The 24,376-nt window shown below is 35.4% G+C and overlaps 1 protein-coding gene across 1 annotated transcript; it reads left to right on the top strand.

Annotated features, from left to right (window-relative positions):
• The first annotated feature begins 68 nt into the window (after window positions 1-68).
• Window positions 69-24,376, top strand: LOC121380527 (heat shock protein 60A-like). Its single transcript, XM_041509373.1, has 13 exons — window positions 69-204; window positions 3,575-3,747; window positions 8,038-8,290; window positions 10,955-11,037; window positions 11,271-11,366; window positions 11,926-12,019; window positions 13,811-13,979; window positions 15,250-15,349; window positions 18,809-18,916; window positions 19,264-19,401; window positions 20,280-20,454; window positions 21,650-21,828; window positions 23,671-24,376. Exons 2-13 carry the CDS (start codon window positions 3,580-3,582, stop codon window positions 23,836-23,838), a joined length of 1,731 nt encoding a protein of 576 aa, XP_041365307.1. The 5' UTR covers window positions 69-204; window positions 3,575-3,579; the 3' UTR covers window positions 23,839-24,376.

Genomic DNA, 24,376 nt, shown 5'->3' with positions numbered 1-24,376 from the left:
TTTTATGTAATAATACACTGTCTTTCCTACTTTATTAATACAGCTGAAAATCGCAAGTCAAGATTACTGTTGACACAGTAATTCAACTATTATAAATAATGTATCAACGATAATTTCTCCCCAAATCGTTCACAAAAGTGTTAGCGACAAGTGAGGGTCAGTGCAACTTCCACATTCAAACATCATATAATTAATATATAACAGGTATTGTATTGTGCTGAATATTTGATACTAATGTACTTGTGTATCCAACATTATTTCTCATGTTTTATTTCTTTGCCAATCGTGTTAAAACAGTTAAAGGTTTTGGTGGACAACATCAACACACGTGGGGGAGTACCGTAATACCTGTAATTGGCGTGGGTAAAGAGAAGTTGGTAAATGGTCAGGATGCCAAATGATTTTTATCCAGGAATAACTATATAGAATGTTTCTCCCGTATTGTTCAATATGTATTAAATGCAAAAAGAATGTGACCTGATAAAATTGTTCATAGATTCTTTGATCGAATGTCCTGAATAAAGTCTGTCCCATCATTCTCAGGTTCATGGCTTCTAGAATTTTTATAAATGTTTTCAGTGTGTGTGTTTTGGGGAAGGGGGTGTTGGGATAGAAATCATCAATTGCCAAGTTAACTGTACTTTTAAAAAGTGCTTCACCTGTCGTTTATTCATTTAAACGGTACAGTTGATTCTGTCAATGGGCATCTTCTTTTAGCAGCCTTAAAGCTTGATTGCTCAGCACGGGAATCCCGTTACGCATAAGCGCCTTCCTGACAGATTAGCGGTCTCAGTAGATGTAATAAAATTACCACACACCAATTGTGAGCAGACCACTGTTTCATTGTTAGGTATTTAGGAAGTATTTAACTGTCATAGTGATTAGGTGTGCTTGATATACTGGTACACAAGTTGTTTGCAAGAGGTAGTCGACTGCCACACTCGTACTTGTGATAATTGTTTTTCTAAAGCACTTCAAATCAAGGCATAGGGGCAATTTAAGGTGCTTCCACGCCGTCAAAGCGCTTACTTTACGGACCAAGGCGTGTCGGGCCACTACACCTAACGGCACTGGGGAAACCCCTGCAATTTTACTAAATAATAGTTAAAATTGGATATGTCACCTAGAGAGAGAGAGAGAGAGAGAGAGCTTAAAAAACACTTAACATTTGTTGGTGGGAGTGGAAGGCAACATATTCATATAAATTTACAAAATAGATTTAACTGCAACATTTGACCCCAAAAAAATTTACTAGCCATCGGGCATGTTGTTGTTGTTGTTTACTAGTCCAACATCAAATATCACTAGCCATGGAAGTGGGGCTACCATAATTAGGTTACTAGTCATTTCGTACCATAGTTTATGGTCATTTCGTACCTACGTTTTTACCATCTTTTACCATAATGTTTGGTCATTTCCTACCATAGTCATTTCGTACTTGGTATCTTATTTTTGTCATGGTATACCACTTGTTATATTTTTTGTTGACTTGTAAACAAACCTTGTAAAGTGAGCAAAGATTTAAATGAATAAGAGAAGTAAATTAACGATGAAATGTGTTTCAGTGGCCATTAACCTTATTGAATTCACTTTTCTGAGCATATGTATATTGCCACATAAAGGTGATAGTTTATTTTTAAGACAAACTGACAAGTAACCCATGGCACTGATGATCATTTCTTATGATATGGGACACACCTACCCCCCTTTTTATTTCACAATTTCATAATGCAACACAGCACTATACTCAAGCTACAATTAAGACACATTTGAAATCACCAGCGTTGCAGTTTTAGTCATCAGCGACATGCAACAATCTGGAACAGATTTTTAGTAGGCGGCCGACGCTGATTTTCCTGTCACTATTATTATAAAATGCCCAAGTTTCGAAGATCATCTTTTGTGTGACTCTGGCACCCTTCCTCTGCAGTTCCTTGAGTTTTCCCTCTGACACAAGACTGTTCTGCGGGGGTAGTGATTCGACATTTTACTATCTATTATTCAACTAAGCTGCACAATAAATGATTGAGGTACAAAATGACCAAGATAAGAAATGACCAAATAGACATGGTACGAAATGACCAAATAACTGGTACGAAATGGTAAAATTGGGTACGAATTGACTGGTTACCATCTAGAAGACCTGCATTCTATTAAATGTTTTTTGTAAATAATTTCAGTTGGTTTGACGTACGGTCACTAAGAAGAAAAGTATAAGACTAGTGTTTTGTAAATAACAATTTTTTAAAACTATTTTTGTGTGCAATTTACAAATTAATCAGCTCAGAAATAAATAAGTTATATAGTAAATTCCATAGTATAAAAAAGGGGATACCTGTGGGACGGACTAAAGCTGTGATCTACTTACATGGCTAGAGATTGATGTAACAAAAGTGGAAAATGGAGTAACCAAATAGTCGCCAGTTTTTTCTTCTTTTCTTTTCTTAAATCGGATACCACGGACCTTTAGTTTGATTATTCTCGTGTCGAATCATGACATTAAACTTACAAATTGTTAACCAGTACCACCGGTAACCCGACAACCCTATGCAAATTGAAGCCCAGCTGTTTTTCTTATGATGACTTGGAAGAAAGCGTGTGAACACGTCACTCTATTAACTGTTATCTGTAGAGGGTCTTAACATACGGTCACATGGCAGGTGAATTCGGCTGCCAGTCATTTGAGTGCTCACCTGAGGTGCTTGCATCACAGGATTGAACTACCTCAGTGGAACCATTCAACTGATTGGGTTTTTTTTTCTCGTTCGAACCTGTGCACCACAACAGGTCATAGGCTGTGGTATGTGCTTTTCTGTCTATGGGAAAGTGCATATAAAAGATCCCTTGCTGCTAATGGAAAAATGTAGCAGAGGTGAATCAACTCTTTATTAGCTGAGTGTGGGATGGGCTTATTCATGAGCAAGGGTTGTACAGTGAACAAGTAAATATTTATAATACTGTTTCATTTTGAGAAATCAAAAACATTGTCCTTGCATTTGAATGAAACAAACAACTTTTTTGGACAAGTGAAAATAATGGCGTACAAGTAGATTTCTAGATGTACTTGTCCGGTGGACTAGTGACAGTTCTGCTTGTTTCTATCACTGGTGAAACTGCACCATCATGTCTTATCAAAAGGATACATGTGTATTTCTACTTCTGGCAGACTAAGAGTAAATTTTAATTTACTTTGACACTTTAGTGCTAATTAAAAGCCTACGGGAAATGGGCAGTTGTAATAACAAAATTTTTAAACAGCAACATGAAAGATATTTTTTAGCTTAGTTTGCTTAATACACAACCATCATTATCAGTTGAATTAATTGTAGGCCTATGTTTATTCACTGCAAAAGTTACTTTGAAAAAAAAAAAAATTTGCTGTCCATGTATTTTAAATCACAAGACCTGTAATACATTGTTTCCATTATTTACTTCTACAGCCTCATTTTGCGAATTTACATTAGTTTGACACCCAATAGCCAATGTATTTTTAGTGCTGAGGCGTTGTTAAACATTTCATTCATTCATTCATTCATTCATTCATTCATTCATTCATTCATTCATTCACTTGCAGCCAACATGCATCGACTACCGTGTATTCTCCGTTCAAGTTTGGCCAACAGGATCGCTCCATCTCTAGTGCGAGGCTATGCAAAGGACATAAAGTTTGGAGCGGAGGCCAGGGCCATGATGCTTCAAGGTGTTGACATTCTCACAGATGCTGTTTCTGTAACAATGGGTCCAAAGGTAACATGAATAAAAACCTTTGTTTTATTGAACAAAGTAATCTTAATGGATCTGGGGGGAAACTTGGCATTCAGTTGCGATCTCTTTGTTCCTTTAAATGTAAATATAATACTATGAAATGTATTTAATTTTAAACATGAATAAAAACCTTTGTTTTATTGAACAAAGTAATCTTAATGGATCTGGGGGGGGAAACTTGGCATTCAGTTGCGATCTCTTTGTTCCTTTAAATGTAAATATAATACTATGAAATGTATTTAATTTTAAACATGAATAAAAACCTTTGTTTTATTGAACAAAGTAATCTTAATGGATCTGGGGGGAAACTTGGCATTCAGTTGCGATCTCTTTGTTCCTTTAAATGTAAATATAATACTATGAAATGTATTTAATTTTAAACATGAATGGTTGAATTTACAAAGTCTGTTTTTCCGTAAATTGAAGTATTTAAGCATTGTAAATGTATGTATACTCTGTCAAAAAAGAAATGCATAGGCGAAATTATCTCTTTAATACAAAGTTATTTATGATCATATCACAGTAAAATTTGACATGAGTATGTGACAATGTTCTTGCTATGGACTGAAAGCAGTGGAGGCGTTTTAGTCACCAAACAGCGTCGCACGAGGGCGCTGAAATTAGTACCTTGTGGCCACCAGCAGCACCAGTCACTGCACGACATCTTGACATAGATTGAATGAGTCTCTGAATCCTAGCCCATTCTTCCTGCAGTGCATGTGGCAGTTGCGGAAGCGTCTGAGGCTCCAGGGCACGCTGGCGTACACGTCTGTTCAGTTCGTCCCATAGATGTTCAAATGGGGTTAAGATCTAGCAATCTTGGTGGCCATGGCAGCAAATTAATGTTCTCATTCTGTAGGAAATCCATTGTTACACGTGCAGTATGTGGCCTGGCATTGTCTTGCTGAAAGAGTTCTCTCTGTCAATCCAAAATAGGAAGCATGTGTCGGCGAGGAATTTCATCCCGGTAGCGTACAGCTGACAGGTTGCCTTGTACAAACACAAGTTCACTTTGCCAGTGTATGCGATGGCTCCCCACATCATGACACACACACCACCAAATCTGTCAACTTGGACGACGCAGTTGTTGGCAAAACACGTTGTCATCCATCACGTCGCTGTAGAAGGAAACGTGACTCGTTGCTGAACCATACTCGCCACCAGTTTCCCCAAGTTCCACCCCTGTACATTCGTGCACCAGCGAACACGTAAATGTTGATGTTGACGGGGTCTGGTTTGTGCAGACACCCTTCTCAAACCAGGTAATGCGTCATGTAGTGTTTGTTGTTGTGGCAGTTCAATGGCACAAGTGTAGAACCAGTATGTAGCGATCTTGTGCTGCAGTTGTTATGCGAGGTCTTCCACTTTTGGGCCAGTCTTCAGCTGATTGGAACTGCTGGTACCTGTCCCAGAGACGTCAAATGGTGCTCTGATGGACGTTCATGTGGCGTGTGACTGCTGACTGCGATTCACCTAACTGGAGGTGGCCTATTGCAATGTTTCAATTCGGCAGGTTTAGTCTTGGCATCTAATGGAAATTTGGCCCTAAAGTTTTGCATGCATCAATTATTTATATGGATGTACAAATGGGTGAAATTTGATTAAATTTGGAGATGGTGACCCGGGGACCTCTGGTTGAGTTGGCATGGATTGACCCGCTAATGAAATGTGTTATGGAAAGTCACACTCACATGGCAATACAACAGACTACTTAACTAAAATATCCATGAACAATAGCAAAACTGTAGACAGTTTGATGTGTGCTGTACATGAATGTTTCTTCTGAAATCTGGTCATGTGCTGGCATTAATTATTCAAATTAATTTTTTTTTTAAATTTGTACACACGGCCACATCCTTGATCAGCTTCATGAATATTAATGACCGTTCACATTAAAATGTGGAAATATGACATTTTTAATGCGAAAACTACTAGACTCAAAGTTTAATGTCCACAACAGAGATCAGAGATATCCTCCTTTACATTAATGGTCGAGCATTCATGTTGAATTCATCTAGTTTGACACTGGATAAGCATTCATGTTGAATTCAACTATTTGACACTGGATATGGTAGTGGTGTTGATAAATAAAGTTGTTGTATAATACTGCTATGTGCACAATATCATGCTGTCCAGTGCTTTAAGGTAATGTGCAATGAAACATTCTTCACCATCTGCTAAGGACATGTATTTATTTTAGTGGATATTTTATGAAACGTGGACAATTTACCAAAAATAAGCAGAAATCATGCATTCAGAAGTATTAGAACTAATTCGGTCCAGCATCTTGACTACCGTATATTGCCGTGTATTAGCCAACTCCTTGGATAAGCCGACCTCTTAGTTTGACCCTAAATATCTAGTACAAAATCATCGGCCTTGTGTATAAGCCGAAGTCATCTTTTGTCCAGTTGTATGTTGTATATTGATTTCAGTAATACTGCTAACAAATAGATTTGTGCTTTTCTTGTTGATTATATTTGTTTTCCCTTTAATTATTACCAAAACGGTAATCGCGATCGCAGTCAATGCAGCAATGCTAACATCTATCATGCCATGGCACATCTGTAGCCTTGTGTATCATGAGAGTACATTATCTCCACTGTACATGAGTTGAGGCACATCTGTAGCCTTGTTTATCGTGAGAGTACATTATCTCCACTGTACATGAGTTGAGGCACATCTGTAGCCTGGTTTGTCGTGAGAGTACATTATCTCCACTGTACATGAGTTGAGGCACATCTGTAGCCTTGTTTGTCATGAGAGTACATTATCTCCATTGTACATGAGTTGAGGCACATCTGTAGCCTTGTTTATCATGAGAGTACATTATCTCCACTGTACATGAGTTGAGGCACATTTGTAGCCTTGTTTATCATGAGAGTACATTATCTCCACTGTACATTATTTGAGGCACATCTGTAGCCTTGTTTATCGTGAGCAGATCAAACAAAACTGGTGAAAGAATGATTTTTAAACTACCAAATTAATGCTTTTCATGTACCTTTGATTGTTTTTCAGAAGGTGACTTTCCGGAAATTGATATATGATAAACTATAGAGCACACATCCATAGCTGTATAGACAGTAAAAAATAAACACATTTTGAGACGATGAACAACCTGTGTCTGTCTTTAAGTGACCACTTTTAACTATTTCCATGAATGGTCACTTGAAATGCGTTTGGCTGTATACTGTAAAATACTTTATTTTCGTGATTAAATGAAAATGAGTCGGTTCACGGGCATTTATTTCCGTTAATCCCTCATCCCTCCCCCCAATAAAAACAAAACTGATGTTAATAATTTTGACGTTTTTTTTTAACTAAATATTGTAGGACCTTAGCTTACACAAGGTGCTCAGGTTACTCCATGCGCTTTTTCGTAGGACTCCTCAAACTTGTTATAAAAACCGACCCCGAAAACAAAACAGAATTTGAAGGTGCAATGTTAGCACAAGTTTGATTTAAACAATATTTATTACTGTCGAAATGCTTGTTCAGTACGGTTTATGATTGACCAACAGGCAAAATGGTGACCCTTTAGTGTGAAGGCACAATATGAACTACGATTATAGTGGCACTATACATGCCCAACCCGGATATTTTTCACTTCCACATTTTAACATACTGTGATATTTACAACTTTTTATGCTAAACACTGTCACTTATGAAAAAGACCCATACAAAACTTAGTATTCTTTATTATCATGTAATAATATATTGTCTGTACTTATATATTGTTTCTTGGTATAAAGTTTTAAATGTTACATTGTTACCAAAGAAAGAAAGAAAGAAATGTTTTATTTAACAACACACTCAACACATTTTATTTACGGTTATATGGCGTCAGACATGTGGTTATGGACCACACAGATTTTGAGAGGAAACCCGCTGTCGCCACTTCATGGGCTACTCTTTCTCACTCAGGTTTTGGAGTCGGTATCTGGATTAAAAATCCCATGCCTCGACTGGGATCCGAACCCAGTACCTACCAGCCTGTAGACCGATGGCTTAACCATGACGCCACTGAGGCCGGTTACATTGTTACTACTAGCCCTGTGCAGTGTGAAGTAACAAGATCTCGGGTCTGATTGAACGAGACTACATTTTTTTTTTAAATGTCCAATTTTCGTCAGCCTTTAATTTCGCATGGAATTTATTTTCACACATTTTATTAAAATGTGAAAAACGCAAAAAATAAATTCCTCTTGAAAATGAAGTATTTCACAGTATACAAATAAAATTTAAAATATCTTATTTTATTACTTTCAGGGTAGAAATGTTATTCTTGAACAGAGCTGGGGAAGTCCCAAAATTACAAAAGATGGTGTTACTGTAGCAAAAGCAATTGAACTCCAAGACCGATATCAGAACATTGGTGCTAAGTTGATGCAGGATGTTGCCAACAGCACAAACGAGGAGGCTGGCGATGGCACAACGGCAGCTACTGTGTTAGCGCGATCTATAGCAAAGGAAGGATTCGAGAAAATGAGCAAGGGTGCTAATCCAATTGAAATTAGAAAAGGTTTAATAATTACTACTTTTTTTCTTAATCTAGAGCAAGCCACAAACTTGACAAATTAGAGGAAGAGTTCACACTGGAACAAATTTTGGTTTAGTCAGTTTTTAGATATACATTCATGTATAGATTATTAGATAAATGTTTAAATAGTGGTATTTTTTATCAACCAAATACTAAACGCTATAGCCACTGTATAAAAATGAGCAGTTAGCTAATTTGGCAATGGACAGGATGAGGCCTGTAGTGGGAAAGGCCATTTGGCCTAGATCAATGGAGAGGGTTTTTTTTAAGGAGAGGTCATTACGGCCAGAAGGCAGGGTAACATGGCAAACGTCAACAGCTGTTATAAACTGCAGGCTAGTTACTGGATTAAGTTTTGACAAAAATCATTAGAGCATATATCGGCCTCGGTGGCGCAGTGGTTAACCCATCGGACTACATGCTGGTAGGTACAGGGTTCACAGCCCAGTACCGGCTCCAACCCGGAGCAAGTTCTTAAGGGCTCAGTGGGTAGGTGTAAGGCCACTACACCCTCTTACCATTAACCAACAGACCCACTGGCCTTGACAGATAGCTGGGGTGTGTGTCCAGGACAACATGCTTGAACCTTAATTGGATATAAGCATGAAAATAAGTTGAAATGAATGAATTAGAGCATATGACTAAGGCATTGCAGTAATTTACTGGTGTCTGTTACACTGAAAAAGATGCACTTTTGGGGACTGAATTCTGACAGATTGTAATATTTAAATTACATGTATGCTAAATGTCGTCTTTTTCAAGTACCAACTGTAGGGCCTGGTCAGTCTTATTTTAGCCAAAATTATGGGTACGTAATGGAACTGAAAGATGGTATGGTTTTGACACAAATAATTGCGTTAGAATTTGGAATATTGATAAAACGGTGAATACCACCATCCCTTTGTGTTATTTCTGGTTGTAAAATATTGATTTTTAATCCAACAAGATATAGCAAAATGTTAGTATTTTGAGAACGTCTACCCTTTATTTGTCCATTTTAATGTTTATGGCCCGAAGATAAATTAATACTTCAGTGGTCAATGTAAGAGGGCTGGATGTAGCCCAGTGGTAGAGTGCTTGCCTGATGGCCCATTGGGCTGTTACTTGTGCCAGCCGATGTACAAAGACTGGTACATCTGTGGGATGATGCATATAAAAGACCCCTTGCTACTAATGGAAAAATGTATCGGGTTCCCTCTCTGACTGTCAGAATTACCATTTGTTTGATAACTGATAGCAGATGATAAATCAATTAATGTGCTTCAGTGGTGTCATTAAACAAAACATACTTTAATTTTGTTTAGTCATTATCACTGATAATGCTGTTTGTTATTACTGACTAACTTAACAAGCTTTATTAGCTTCTCACCGACCGTGCATGTACTGTTAATAGCAAGGTCGGTGAGAAGCTAATAAAGCTTATTAAGTAGGACTGTCTTTAACACCTTCCTGTGTTAAATATAATGATGTGATGTAAATGCTCACTAGAAATGTACATGTAAAGAATACTAAACAAATTCCTGTAAGAGATCGTCTATATCAACCCCTGCTGTTACGGTTACCACAGTTTTTAATTCTCTGCTACACTTCTTTCTTCTTTTGTTTCCATGGCATGTTTTTTGCAGTGGACATTTTTTAAATTCCAGTCTAGGGTTTGCTATATTACAATATGCATGCTTTTTATTTAAGTACAAGAAAGTGGTATACACTGCAAAATGCAAGCAACATGGGTGACATGAGATAGCAATGCATTATTTGAATTTCTTTTTGCATAACACAATTTGTAAATGGATTTACACAATTAAAAGCCGTTTTTGTCATTTTTTAAAAATTTGTATTTTTAGATACATCTCAGGGTGCCATACCACCTTTTTGAAAAGTTTTATTTTATTTGTTGTAAACACCTATTTAAATAGACATATTTTTAATGCATTGTGTACAAAAATGAATCTGGGCGGCTTGTGGATCTACATTTGTTGATCTAAATTGATTAACTGGTTCTATATTGAGGACATGTACATTTGTAGCTGTTTACAAAAGTTTAAGCCTTGAACCATTGCAACCTCAGCGAGTTACTATTTATTATAATCAAATTCTATATTTTAAAAAATTAAACAAATGTCAAATGTCGTATCTCTGGTATTGTAAACTGATGGCAAGTGTATTCTGTATTGTGATTGGTTAATTACATTCATTTTCCAGGATCAAATGAAAATAACACCTGGAAAGTTAATGACATCATTAGCAATTGGAACAGTCAAAGTTGACAATTCAAGGGTCTACAATTAGATTGTAGCCAGGTATTTTTTTTCAAGAAATACCAAATATACACTTAAGTTAGTTCCATAGAAAAACTATTCAGTTTTCAGTGGATATAACCATATGGAGTTTTTAGATTTGCAGGTGTTATTGTCTATTTGATGACCTCAAATGTTTGATTTTTAACCTCAGACTAAGTCTTCAGTCAAAAATTACATTTACGGGATCAAATCGACAATAATACCCGCAAATCTAAAAACTCCATATGGTTATCTCCTAAATATTATTTAAAAGAGTGGAGTTTTGTGGTATACTGATGGGAAATGGATGTAAACCCCTTCCATTATTTTTATAGCAGGTAAAATTATAAATAAATTGTATTTTCAGGTATTATGTTGGCAGTTGATATTGTTGTTTCTCAGTTGAAAAAGATGTCTAAACAAGTCACAACACCAGAGGAAATTGCGCAAGTATGTTCTCGATACATAGCTCATTTATACTGCATAAGAAATTGGTTATGTTTACTTCTAGAGAATGTGGTATGGCAGGCATAGATAATTAATAAAGGCTGTTCATTGAAGAGACGTTTATGTGAACAGGTTGTCCCAAATTTGTTATGAACTTTGAATTACTTTATCCTGAAAAGTAACTGGAACAGAAGTCACGTAACATTTTGTACTGATCATTATTTTATTACATTTAGGTTGCAACTATATCTGCCAATGGAGACCATTCAATAGGTGAACTTATTTCAAGTGCTATGAAGAAAGTTGGAAGAGATGGAGTTATTACAGTAAAGGTAGCTTTCAACTTGTAACCTTACAGTTTAAGAGTGATTAATATATTAATCAGGGCTCACTCTGCAACTAATTTTTGTTTACCCAATTTCCAGATATATATATAGAGTATTTACTTACTGGTTAATTTAAGGAATAGTATATTGGCCAAAGACTAAATAATGTAGCCACTTTGCCAACTTAGCCGATTGCTCATTGGTGAAGAGTGGCCATGATGAGCCGTGATTACTTCCTGATGTTTAACATGAGCAGGGCTAGCTTTACCATTCACCATTTGGGATGCTTAACATAATAGCCATTTGATTGGTTAATATGATATTCGGACCAATCGGATTAATTTAAGTATGACTAAAAGGAGGTTATACCTTGAAGTAGTTTCTTATTTCTACATAATAAAGTCCATTTGAAATGTAAGTGAATTGTTTCAGAAATTGACATATCGTCTATCACATTTGAACTGTTCATTGACAAAGTATTCTTAATATGAATTGTATTAATAAAAATAAATCTTTTATTATTCTTGATAGTTGATTATTATGTTTTGTGCTGTGTCTTTGTCAGGATGGAAAGACATTAAAAGATGAGCTTGAAACAATTGAAGGTCTCAAGTTTGACCGGGGTTATATTTCTCCATATTTCATGAACACGGCCAAAGGTAAGGTGATACACCGGGTATATTCTTGTTCAAATGTTAATCTAGACTTGCTAGTAAATGTCAATCAATAACAAGAGTATTTGCCAAAAAAATTGTTAAAAAAAAAAGAGGGTCAAATATGAGACCATTTTGTTTTGTTTTCATAGTGTCCGGTACTTTAGCTTGGAAGGAAGTGACATCATTTTTTCGTGATGACTTTTATCCTAAATTTTTATTTTATTTACCTGTGATATTTGTATTTTTTGCATAGGTCTTTACACTGTTTTTTATATTGATGTTGATCATCACTTCATGTTTGTATTTACCATAGTCTGACACCCACTAGCCGATATATTTTTCATGCTGGGGTGTCGTTAAACATTCATTCACAGGTGGAGGCACCAAAAAGAAAGACCAATTAACAAAGCAAACAGTCAGTTTATAATACATCATTGGACAGTTATTTCTATTATATAGCCATATTATATATATATATATGAAATATAGCCAGTTTGACAATGGTGGTTTATTTTGTATTGGAAAATAATATATACTTATTGCTGGCTTACTGGGATGCATATTATTAAAGAACATTGCGACGCCTGCCTGTTTCACCATTCTGTAAAAATCAACAGACCGCTATGTTTGTTTCTTCAGTTCTAAGATTAATACTTGATGTGAAGTGTTAAATGTTGCATAACCTGCTCACCAGATGGCACATTCAGTGGGATGGAGCAAAATGGCTGCGCATGTTATGTCATAGCTGTCACATATTAATTAAATATACCAATATACTTGTTGATTTTAAGCAATAATGTGCATTGAATATTGTTGAATATGCATACCAGTTCAAAAGCCTTTGCTAATCATTCCTTTAATGATATTGTAGCATTTAATATATTGCACATATACCACAAAATTACAGGTACACGCACACACACGCACACCAAAAATGTTTTTTTAATAATAATAATGGAATTGAATGTAATAATGGAATTGAATCAATGAATATTTAAATTATGAATTTATCTTTTGTAATTGGAAACCAAAATTGCAACATCAAATTGTGTGCATTTATTAATACCGGTCCCTAACCATATGTCTGATGCCATATAACCGTAAATAAAATGTGTTGAGTGCGTTGTTATTTTTTTGTTATTTTTTATTAATAACAATTGGAGATTGCCATGGTGCTTTTTCACTTCTGTCATGTTATGGGCAGGTTCCCATGGTTTGGATAAATGTCTAAACCTGGAAATATAGGGATCAAGCCTAAAAATGTGTTAAATATGACAGTTTTAAAATGTGTTAAATATGACAGTTTTAAAATGTGTTAAATATGACAGTTTTAAAATGTTTTTACACAAAATCTTTGCTTACTGCAATTCCGAGCCTTCCTACAGTGGTTTAATCAGTAAGATTTGTAACAAATATAAAAACAAAATGATATATTCAACAGATGGCAATTTTTGGTCATTTAGTGGCAAACAATTGTCATTGGCAAAACCCCTAGCCTATGGTAATTCATAATGGAAATTATGGCAGTTTACCATCAGTGCAATCGTTCAGTTCAAGCTCTGAAATATATAGGATTTAATGTTCAAAACAAATACAATTATCTTATTTTGAACATTAGTAACATTAGTTGTTTCAAAGGTCTTGTATTTTAACATTATTCATCTGTTTATATTTATAATGCTTTTGATGAAAACTTGTACTTTCCACTCTTACTATATTTTATCTCCTCAGTAAGCATGTTAGTCCGAGATTTACTTCCAGGTGGGTTACGTTTGTTTTGTCTGTGTGTTTCAGGTGCTAAGTGTGAATTCCAAGATGCCCTGGTGCTGCTGAGTGAGAAGAAGATCTCAAGTGTTCAGCAGCTGATTCCAGCGTTAGAGCTAGCGAATCAGGCTCGTAAGCCACTTATCGTCATCGCTGAAGATGTTGATGGAGAAGCTCTCAGTACCCTCGTCATCAACAGGTTTGTTATCATGGTGATAACTTGTGTGTTTTTTGTTAAACAAAATGTTTAATAAATTTAACAACTAAAACCATGCACTGAATTTCTTTTTTGAAAAACAGTTTGCACAAACCTAGGAATCTTTTAATTTTGTAAGTATGGATTTTATTCTAATAAATTATTAAGTTTTATGTTAAATGCTTGATATTTACAGAAATTGATAAATTCATTATTTCTGTTTAAAAATTAACTTTTTGTACATAGTACAATTTGGAACTGATAGGACAAATTCTTCCTGGTATTACTAGAGATTGTGTTGTACATAGTACAATTTGGAACTGATAGGACAAATTCTTCCTGGTATTACTAGAGATTGTGTTGTACATAGTACAATTTGCAACTGGTGGGACAAATTCTTCCTGGTATTACTATAGCTTGTGTTGTACATAGTACAATTTGGAACTGGTAATTCTTCCTGGTATTACTAGCGATTGTGTTGTACATAGTACAATTTGGAACTGATGGGACAAATTCTTCCTGGTATTACTAGAGCTTGTGTCGTACATAGTACAATTTGGAACTGATGGGACAAATTCTTCCTGGTATTACTAGAGATTGTGTTGTACATAGTACAATTTGGAACTGGTAATTCTTCCAAAACAATTCTTGTCAGTACACAATTAGTGGGAATAATGGCCATACATGTTGGATATGTGGCCACAAATGTGCTTTAGTAAATGCATCTTTATAATTTTTTTGCCTGATTTTAATCAAAACAACTGAGCTAAAATACCATAAAAAATTTGAAATCCCCACAAAAATAATACTTAAGTTAAGATTCACATATGCCATATAAATATTATTTTATGTATTAATAAAATTTCAAGTAAAATTTGGAAATAAGTTATAAACTTGTGCCCCCTCAACATGGGTTTTGTCAAAACTTATTCCAGTTGTCAGAAGGTTAACATGGGTGGCAGCCTCTACCAGGTACTTTTGTGATGAGAAATTAATTTAAACCATCTTAACAAAAGTTGCTTTACACCTGTGAGAATCTTGTAATGGCCAGGGGCCTGGTTCACAAAGCTCTCTAAGGCTCTCTTAAACAACATCACATCATCTTCTCTTTTCATTACACTGTGGGATGGCAAAGTTGAAAGAGATTAGTGAATTTGGTCCCAGTTCATATTGAATAAATGCTAGATTCATGTTGATTATTGCAGTCTTATTGGCATTTAACTGTTGAAGTCAGTTATTTTTATATGATAGATTTTCTCTCTCTATACTTCAGAATCAAAGTAGGCCTGCAGGTATGTGCTGTGAAAGCGCCAGGCTTTGGGGACAACAGAAAAAACACAGTTCAAGATATTGCAGTAGTAACAGGTGGAGTGGTGAGTAGCTTACAGAGAACATTTTGTTTCAAAATCTTGATTAGCAATATTTCTAGTCAGTTGAAAATTGATTAGCAACTACTGTTTAATGTGTTTTAATTGTGTAGCGATCTCTGAAACTTGCTTAGCAAATTGCGACGCTATACTGAACAAAATGTTCCCTGGCTTGGATACAGCAAACATCCGTAAATTAAACATTCCTGACTTTGCTGCATTGTAAGATGTTTCCAACAAATAAAATATTTCTACATATTAAATATATTTTCTGGTTTAGAATATCAGTGTCTGTGTATTCAATGTGTTTCTGATCGTCTTAATATTGGTAAGAAGCCCAAACTGGATTTTGTCTTCAAATAATTTTGTACATAAGAAAAATCATATTTTAGTGAGTAAAATTAAATTTAACCTAGTACAAATATTAGAAGATAGAAACATGTTTAATATACAGTCATTAATATTTTATGCAGAAAAATATATTTGATATGTAATTACAATCGTTAAAAAGTCTGTTAGTCGATAACATCTTAAAAATTGCAGTAAACTCAGGAATGTCCCTTTAAAACATTTTCCCTGGCTTGGATACAGCAAACATCACTGTAAATTAAACCAAGTTAAAACATTTTCCCTGGCTTGGATACAGCAAACATCACTGTAAATTAAACCAAGTTAAAACATTTTCCCTGGCTTGGATCCAGCAAACATCACTGTAAATTAAACCAAGTTAAAACATTTTCCCTGGCTTGGATCCAGCAAACATCCGTAAATTAAACCAAGTTAAAAAAAAATTCCTGGCTTGAATACAGCAAACATCACTGTAAATTAAACCAAGTTAAAACATTTTCCATGGCTTGGATACAGCAAACATCACTGTAAATTAAACCAAGTTAAAACATTTTCCCTGGCTTGAATACAGCAAACATCACTGTAAATTAAACCAAGTTAAAACATTTTCATTGGTATTAATAATAAGACTGGAGCACCATTAAGTCAGTTTGTACTCTTCGTCATTTCTTTCTAAATAAAAAATATGCAAAATTATCTTATGAAAGAAATTTAGAAATGTGCACTCTACCATGCCTGGCTAGTGAGTCCATATCTTTCTGGGACATTCGAGTGCTATATTAAAGTCTTGCTTTCTTGCTGGTGTCCTCAAACAATGAGATCCTCAGCTCTCGGCTTGAAACATCTCATTAATTTCATCATTTATTTATCCTGTTCAAGAGGTAATTAAATAAGTATCATTAGGAAGTAATCATAACTACAGTGAAGTACTTTTAGAATGAACACGTTTACAACAAACTACTGATTAGAACGAACTGATTGTAAAGTCCCAATTTTCTCCACTTTATAGTATTAATACATTTTAATGTATAGAACGAACTATGTATAGCAAATTAACTGCTAAAACAAACAAAATTTTGACAAAATGTTAAATTTCAGTGTGTGTATACAGCGAACCGGTAATAATTTTCATCTTATTTTTATCTTATTTGCTTCTATTCGTGATAATAATTGAAATTTAAAAACAAAACAAAAAAACCCCCACTAATTTTGTGTTTATGGTGTTTAAATTTGAAAAATAAAAAATGATCAACTTTCAGAATGACAATGGCTAACTTCCGCAAATGTGTACAATGAACTACTGCTATAACGAACCAGTGTTCCTGGTCCCTGGTCCCATGCAGTTCGTTATAAGAGTATGAAAAACAATTATGAATCCAAAACTGGACACCTTTTGATTTATGATTTGAAATGTGCACTCTACCATGCCTGGCTAGTTAGTCCATATCTTTCTGGGACATTCGAGTGCTATATTAAAGTCTTGCTTTCTTGCTGGTGTCCTCAAACAATGAGATCCTCAGCTCTCGGCTTGAAACATCTCATTAATTTCATCATTTATTTATCCAGTTCAAGAGGTAAAACCTCAAAATAGAAAAAACCAAGTGTTTTTATGTCTGTCCATACATACATCTGTGCATAAACTTTGTTTTCGGAACATATCTTTCTTATCAATTCATATAGGATCATCAAATCTTACAAGCAAGTACAACTTGGGATAGCAGTGTGTCGCATGCCATAACTAGGTCACTGCAACCAATTTTTCACACTTTACAGCACATAAAAGGAACTTCTTATCCAGGTCATATCTTCCTTATCAATTCATATGGGATCATCAAACCGTGCCTGCAATTATAATGTGGGATGGTGCTTTGTTGTGTGCCATAACTAGGTCACTGCAACCTACTTTTGATGGTACCTCACCGGTACTCTTGTTTGCTTTTTATTAAAAGTATACAGAAAAATCTGATGAAAGAAATTTAGAAATGTGCACTCTACCATGCCTGGCTAGTGAGTCCATATCTTTCTGGGACATTCGAGTGCTATATTAAAAGTCTTGCTTTCTTGCTGGTGTCCTCAGACAATGAGATCCTCAGCTCTCAGCATGAAACATCTAATATATTTTGTCATTGTTATTTGAATATTCAGAAAAACATGTTTTCTATTCTGTATCTTTTTTTAATTTTTAGTTGTCACATCTTATTGTAATAGCTATTTTTGGAATTTACTTCATTAACAGTACATAATTGTGTATTAAGTAATACTTTTGACACAGTCCATTTAGCCCTCACCTTGGTGCAGGGATGGAAACATTCTTATGTTTTTGTTCTTTGGTTGTTTTTGGGGCAGGTTTTTTAAAGTTCTGTAAGCATCTGTGATAGCGTTTTCAGATCTATTCATGTTTTTTTTGTTGTAAAATGTTTTGTTCTGTGACAAAATTGTATTGACAGTTTGGTACAATGTTTTATTTTCACCACATCTCCATTGTTTTTGTCTAGTTAATTTATTTTTATTGTGTTGATATGTGCCTGTGTCTTTTATGAATATGACATTCATAGCCATTTACATTTTGTTTTATTGGTAATTTTTTCACTTGGTATAAATTTATGTTGATCGTCATTTACCTTTGTTTGACACCTAATAGCCGATGTACTTAACATGCTGAGGTCTTGTGAAACATTAATTCATGTTAGGCCATTCTGTATACTTACTTGTTTATATTAATTGTTAGCACATGACAAATACGAGACCGTCACATTAATCAGAATAAGCAAATTGAGCTCAGGAAACTATAAAATCCAGGAACAGAAGGATTTTTCTGATATATAGTAATCCTGGTTTATTTACCCTTTACAACCAGTGCTCTAGAAACTTAGATATTAAATACTCTGGTGTTGCCTTTATTCTATCTTTGGGAAACTGTTGATAAAATATTTTGTCTGTTAATGAAAGACTAGCCTAGATGTGTTCCGGAAATTAGGTTTTTTTTCTCCTCCTAGGCACTTAGTAGCACATGGTTAAAAGACATACTAGAATGTCATTAATTTTTTAGCTCGGAACCATTCACAAACGGGTTTTTTATGTCGTGACTGAATTGTTTTTCTTGTATTTTTTGTTGAGGTGTTTGGAGACGAGGGAAATATGTACAAGCTTGAGGACATCCAGATGCAGGACTTCGGTGGTATCGGAGAGGTGGTCGTCACCAAGGACGACACACTGATGATGAAGGTTCTTAGTTCTCCTAGATCTCTCGTGTATATGACACACACAGCTTCTCTGGTCTATATGATAAACACAGCATTTTGTCAAACATGTTTCATCATCAGATTTGATTAAAATTTTCTATTGGTAAAAAATGCACGTTACCTGCTGAGTGTTTTTCTATTTAGTTCAGTAACAATATTTGCAGTGTGGACATGTTAAACTTTTTTATTGTTTTATAATAAAAAGATAATAGGTAACAAGTTTTTTCTGGTTTTTAAATAGTTAATTTTCAGTTTAGTATTTTATTTGTTGTGTTTCCATGGACAAATAATATGTACTACTAATATGCCTGTTATTTGTTTTGTTTGTAGGGAAAGGGTGATAAAAGTGAGATTGAAAAGAGAATAACTCAAATAAAAGATGAAATTGAACTGTCAACATCAGAATATGAGAAGGAGAAGTTTGGTGAAAGGCTTGCCAAGTTATCTAATGGTGTTGCAGTCCTGAAGGTATTTTATGAATATGCTAACAGTATACAAGTGTCTTACAAGTTTCGCATTCAATGTATAACCTGCCTAATAGATTTACTGCTGCAGAACAGGTGCTCTTTCAAAGTTGCATAAACCGCTACAAATTAATTGATCCCACAAATAGTCTTTGCATAATTAACTAAAGAATATCATTATTGTTAGGCAAGACATTTCATTCTTGTTAAAGGTAGAAATAAATATTTCAATTTTGTAGATATGAAATATCATATGATGTTATTTTGTGTTGTTTGATTGGACAAACAAATACAAATATTTCTGAGCTGAACTAAAATGTTGACTGTTACCAGATCGATATTGGCTATTTTATAATGTGTTGTTGAATTTGGCTGTATGCTGATAAAGACTGCTGTAAACATGTTTCTTTTAATTTAAGCCCATATGAACTGCACAATAAACATTGAATTTGGCCCCAAGTTGATATGGGCTGTGCTGTAAACATATTTAAAATTTGGCCGTAAGTTGATATGTGTTTGTGCTGTAAACATGTTGAATATGCTCGTAAGTTAATGTTAGTGCTTTAAAAATGTTGAATTTGGTCCTACATTGATAATGGCTGTGCTGTAAGCGTGTAGAATTTGTCCCCAAGCCAGGCTTTATGCCAGAAAATAATTTGATAATTGATAACAAAAAGAAAACATATCGTAAAAGTGCTGGGTGGATATGGATTTGAAATTTTGTAAACTGGACACTGCATTTCATATACTTTGACCAGTTTTAAAAAGGAATTATTTTAGTATAATCTGTCTAATAATTATAAAAATGTATCCATTAATTTCTGGCAGAAACCCTGGAAGCTTGCATAGGCTATGCTTTAAAGATGTTTACTTTGTTTGTAGGTTGGAGGAACCAGTGAAGTTGAAGTGAATGAGAAGAAGGATCGGATTAATGATGCGCTGAATGCGACGCGGGCAGCAGTGGAGGAGGGCATTGTACCAGGTGGTGGTACTGCTCTACTGCGGTGTATTCCAGCACTGGAAGAAGTGAAACCAGAAAACACTGACCAGGCTACTGGTAAGGACAAATCTTCTCCCACACTTCTATGGACTGGTCCCAATGTTGTGGCTGTAATCTTTTTGTTTTAGCATGGCTACAGGTTTCTTGTCACTTAAATACTACTCTATTATTTCCCTGCATATTTGGTACTAGTATGAACTGAAGAAAGCTGTGCACAATCTTGTATGATTACTGCACCGAGTCGTACAGTGAGCACATTATTTTTTCAGTTCAATTCTTAAAGCATGTCTTTCTAATTTGAACTTTTAAAAAATCCACTTAGCTCTAATATAATAGGGCATAATGTTCTAACCATCACATAATGTTCACGTGTTATGTCTGGGCTGGTGTTAAATGTCTAATTTCTACAAGCAATCTAAGAATACTGCTAAAGCAATCAACATATACAGGGTTCGCACAGGTGCTTGAAGTGCTTGAAAGTACTTGAATTTTGTTAAATGTATTTTCAAGGCCTTGAAAACCTTGAAAAATCTTATTTTTGTGAAAAAGTCTTTGAAAAGTCCTTAAATTTTATTTCCCTTCCTGAGAAAATAGAAAACGTGCCTTTCCTAGCTTTAGTGAAAAATTTGAATCGCTTCCATAGGTTTATTTATGTGTGAATCCAAAACTTCTTTGTCATTCCGGGTGCGGGAGAACAAACAACAAAAGAACAGTGATAGAAACTCTGTGAAATGTAAGAACTTGGAAGAATTGACCAGGGAAAAGAAACGATTGTGCGCTGATGTTCAGGCTCTTGAAGCCTCATGTGATGATGTGGCTACTCAAGCTGAAAGATCGAACAACAGGGAATTTATTGTCAAGTTTAACTTGTTTAGAAACGCTATTAAGGAAAAGCAAGCCAAGTTGGAAGGGGTTAAGGACTCCATCCAGCAGATCATTGAAGGAGTGTCAGTGAACACTTGAAGCAGTGTATAATTATATGTGCAATGACAGTCTACTTTTTATTACTAGGTAAATTTATTTAAAACATGTTTTTGTGTCCTTGAATTTTATTTTCTCAAAACTGTATGAACCCTGCATATATCTCCTACCATGCCCAACAAAATCTGGCACACTATATCAGACAAAGACAAAACCTATAGTGGCCTCTAGTGGGATTGGTAGGTAATGAATAAATGAAGCTTAGCTATATTTAGATTTGTTCTACTGAAGATGCTGGCAGTGTTGTAAAATGACTAATTATCTTTTACAGGTATTGACATCATCAAGAAAGCTCTGCGTGTTCCTTGCTTGACCATTGCCCAGAATGCTGGTGTGGATGCTCATGTTGTTGTTGAAAAAGTTGTTAATGGCACGGACGATTTTGGTTACGATGCTTTGAACAGTGAATATACAAATCTGATCGCAAAAGGAATCATAGATCCTACAAAGGTAAGGCTAAAATGAAAGTCAATTTTAAATATTTATTTTTGCATGTATTACGCTTTTTCTGATCGAGGGACTTTAAATTAGTAAATTAAGAAAGAACAGTGAAACTCCTCTAAACCTTTGGGACCGAATAAAATGTTGGGTGGGTGGGAGTGGGGGGGGGGGGGGGGGGGGGTGTTCCTTTTAATGAGGTTGTAACCATCTTTATTTTTACTATTGATATGTTGATAATCAATATGGAAATGAATAGGTAATAACATCTAAGACTGGCCTCGGTGGCGTCGTGGTTAGGCCATCTGTCTACAGGCTGGTAGGTACTGGGTTCAGATCTCTGTCGAGGCATTGGATTTTTAATCCAGATACCGACTGAAACCCTGAGTGAGTGCTCCGCAAGGCTCAATGGGTAGGTGTAAACCACTTGCACCGACCAGTAATCCATAACTGGTTCAACAAAGGCCATGGTTTGTGCTATCCTGCCTTTGGGAAGCGCAACTAAAACATCCCTTGCTGCCTGTCTTAAACGAGTAGCCTATGTGGTGACAGCGGGTTTCCTCTAAAAACAGTGTCAGAATGACCATATGTTTGACGTCCAATAGCCAATGATAAGACAAAAAAAATCAATGTGCTCTAGTGGCGTCGTTAAATAAAACAAACTATACTTTAACATCTAAGAAACATACCACAGTGAACAGACACCGACTTGTTTGGAATATTTGGAATTGTGGAATATTCTGTACAAACAACAAGAAAGAAAGAAATGTTTTATTTAACGACGCACTCGAACACATTTTATTTACGGTTATATGGCATCAGACATGGTTAAGGACCACACAGATTTTGAATTCTGGATTAAAAATCCCATGCCTCGACTGGGATCCGAACCCAGTACCTACCAGCCTGTTGACCGATGGCCTAACCACGACGCCACTGAGGCCTATAAACAACAAGAGTGCAGTGAATTAAATTCATGGTAGTGTTGGTTACTTTAAATTGTAAAATCATCAGTAAACAGCAACACATTTGTTGGTAAGAGGTAATAATGTTATTCCCAATCAACACTACATACGTTTATTTCAAACATAAAGGTGTTAATTGAGTGACAAGCACCTTTCATAGGATAACCGAACTTCAGGTAACCAGAAATTAATTTGAGCATTGTTCGATGGACGTCCAAACACAATCCGGACATGCTACACAGAGCATGCACATATTATCTGGTATTGTCAGTAAGACTGCGACTTTGACAGCCAGTTGGTATGTTTGAGACAAACAGCACTGGTTGAAAGTTTTTGATTGTTCCTTCTTCAGAGATTAAATTTGTATTAAATAAACAAAATGGGACCAGGTAATTGGTTCGGTATTCAGAGTAGAGGTGTTTCCAGAGTAGTAGTTAATTTCAGTGATTAAAGCTGCATAATACATGGGACTGTGAAATAAGTTTGGTTTTGAGGGAATTCTGGTTTACAGAGGGTCCGGTTTAGAGACATTTTACTGTACTAATAAAATTCCTAGGTGTATTTTTTTTGTAGTTTGTAATCATCTTAGTGATTTGTCAGTGTGATGTATCTTTCCCTATTTTAAGTATTAATGGCTTCATGCATCACCATTCATACAGTTGATCTGTTGTTCTTTACTTCCATCAATGTCAAAACTTGCCACATTAAATTCTAATATCATACCAAAATTAATTTCTCGTAGGTCCCGCCCGACATTGGTGTTGTAATGGGGTTTCACTGTATGTATAATAAATATACATGTTTGTTTAAAATTGTGATGCATGATTTTTTAAAAATATTTTTAGATTTTGATGAATTGCTTTAAGTGCACTTGTTTGTTTATTTTAAGGTCGTGAGGACCGCACTGATTGATGCTGCTGGCGTGGCATCGTTGCTGACAACTGCAGAATCTGTCATCACTGAACTTCCTAAAGATGACAAGGCAGGACCTGATCTCGGAGCTATGGGTGGAATGGGTGGGATGGGAGGAATGGGGGGCATGGGTGGGATGATGTAGAAACAGCCACACCATGGACAAAAAACGTATTTGGAAAAAACCCGGAAAAGAACTGATTTACGATCCACTACGGATGGAGTAATGAGACAAACATTTGCTCTGGTGAAAACTGTTTTCCCATGCGGGGCGGACTTCTAGAAGTAACGTGCGGCAGACAGCAGTGCACCGAGTCGACGGTGGCTGGCTTAACTCAGTCATTGGTCTCCTGGGTTCGGAAGGAACCGGCTTCGTTATCAAAGTACTATCTATGGACAGTGTGATAATATCACAATCAGTTATGTGTCTGCTAGCTGTTGGCATACATGTATCAAAACAAAAGTATTCGGGAAACATTCAATTTCATCTTTCTAAATAGGAACGTGTGATGATTTTTTTTTTTTTTTTTAAATGTGTCTATACATGTTTCTTGATGGTGGTTCATGAGTATGTGCATTTATATAGAATGAGTTTTGTACAATTAAGCTAGTAATCATTAGAGCATTTTGTTTCGCCATGTAGTGATATGTGTAAAGTATCATAATAAATAAATGTATCTAGA

The sequence above is a fragment of the Gigantopelta aegis genome, chromosome 9 (genome assembly GCF_016097555.1).
Source record: "Gigantopelta aegis isolate Gae_Host chromosome 9, Gae_host_genome, whole genome shotgun sequence".
NCBI classification, from domain to species: Eukaryota; Metazoa; Mollusca; class Gastropoda; order Neomphalida; family Peltospiridae; genus Gigantopelta; species Gigantopelta aegis.
This window is presented reverse-complemented; position numbering and strand designations above follow the sequence as displayed.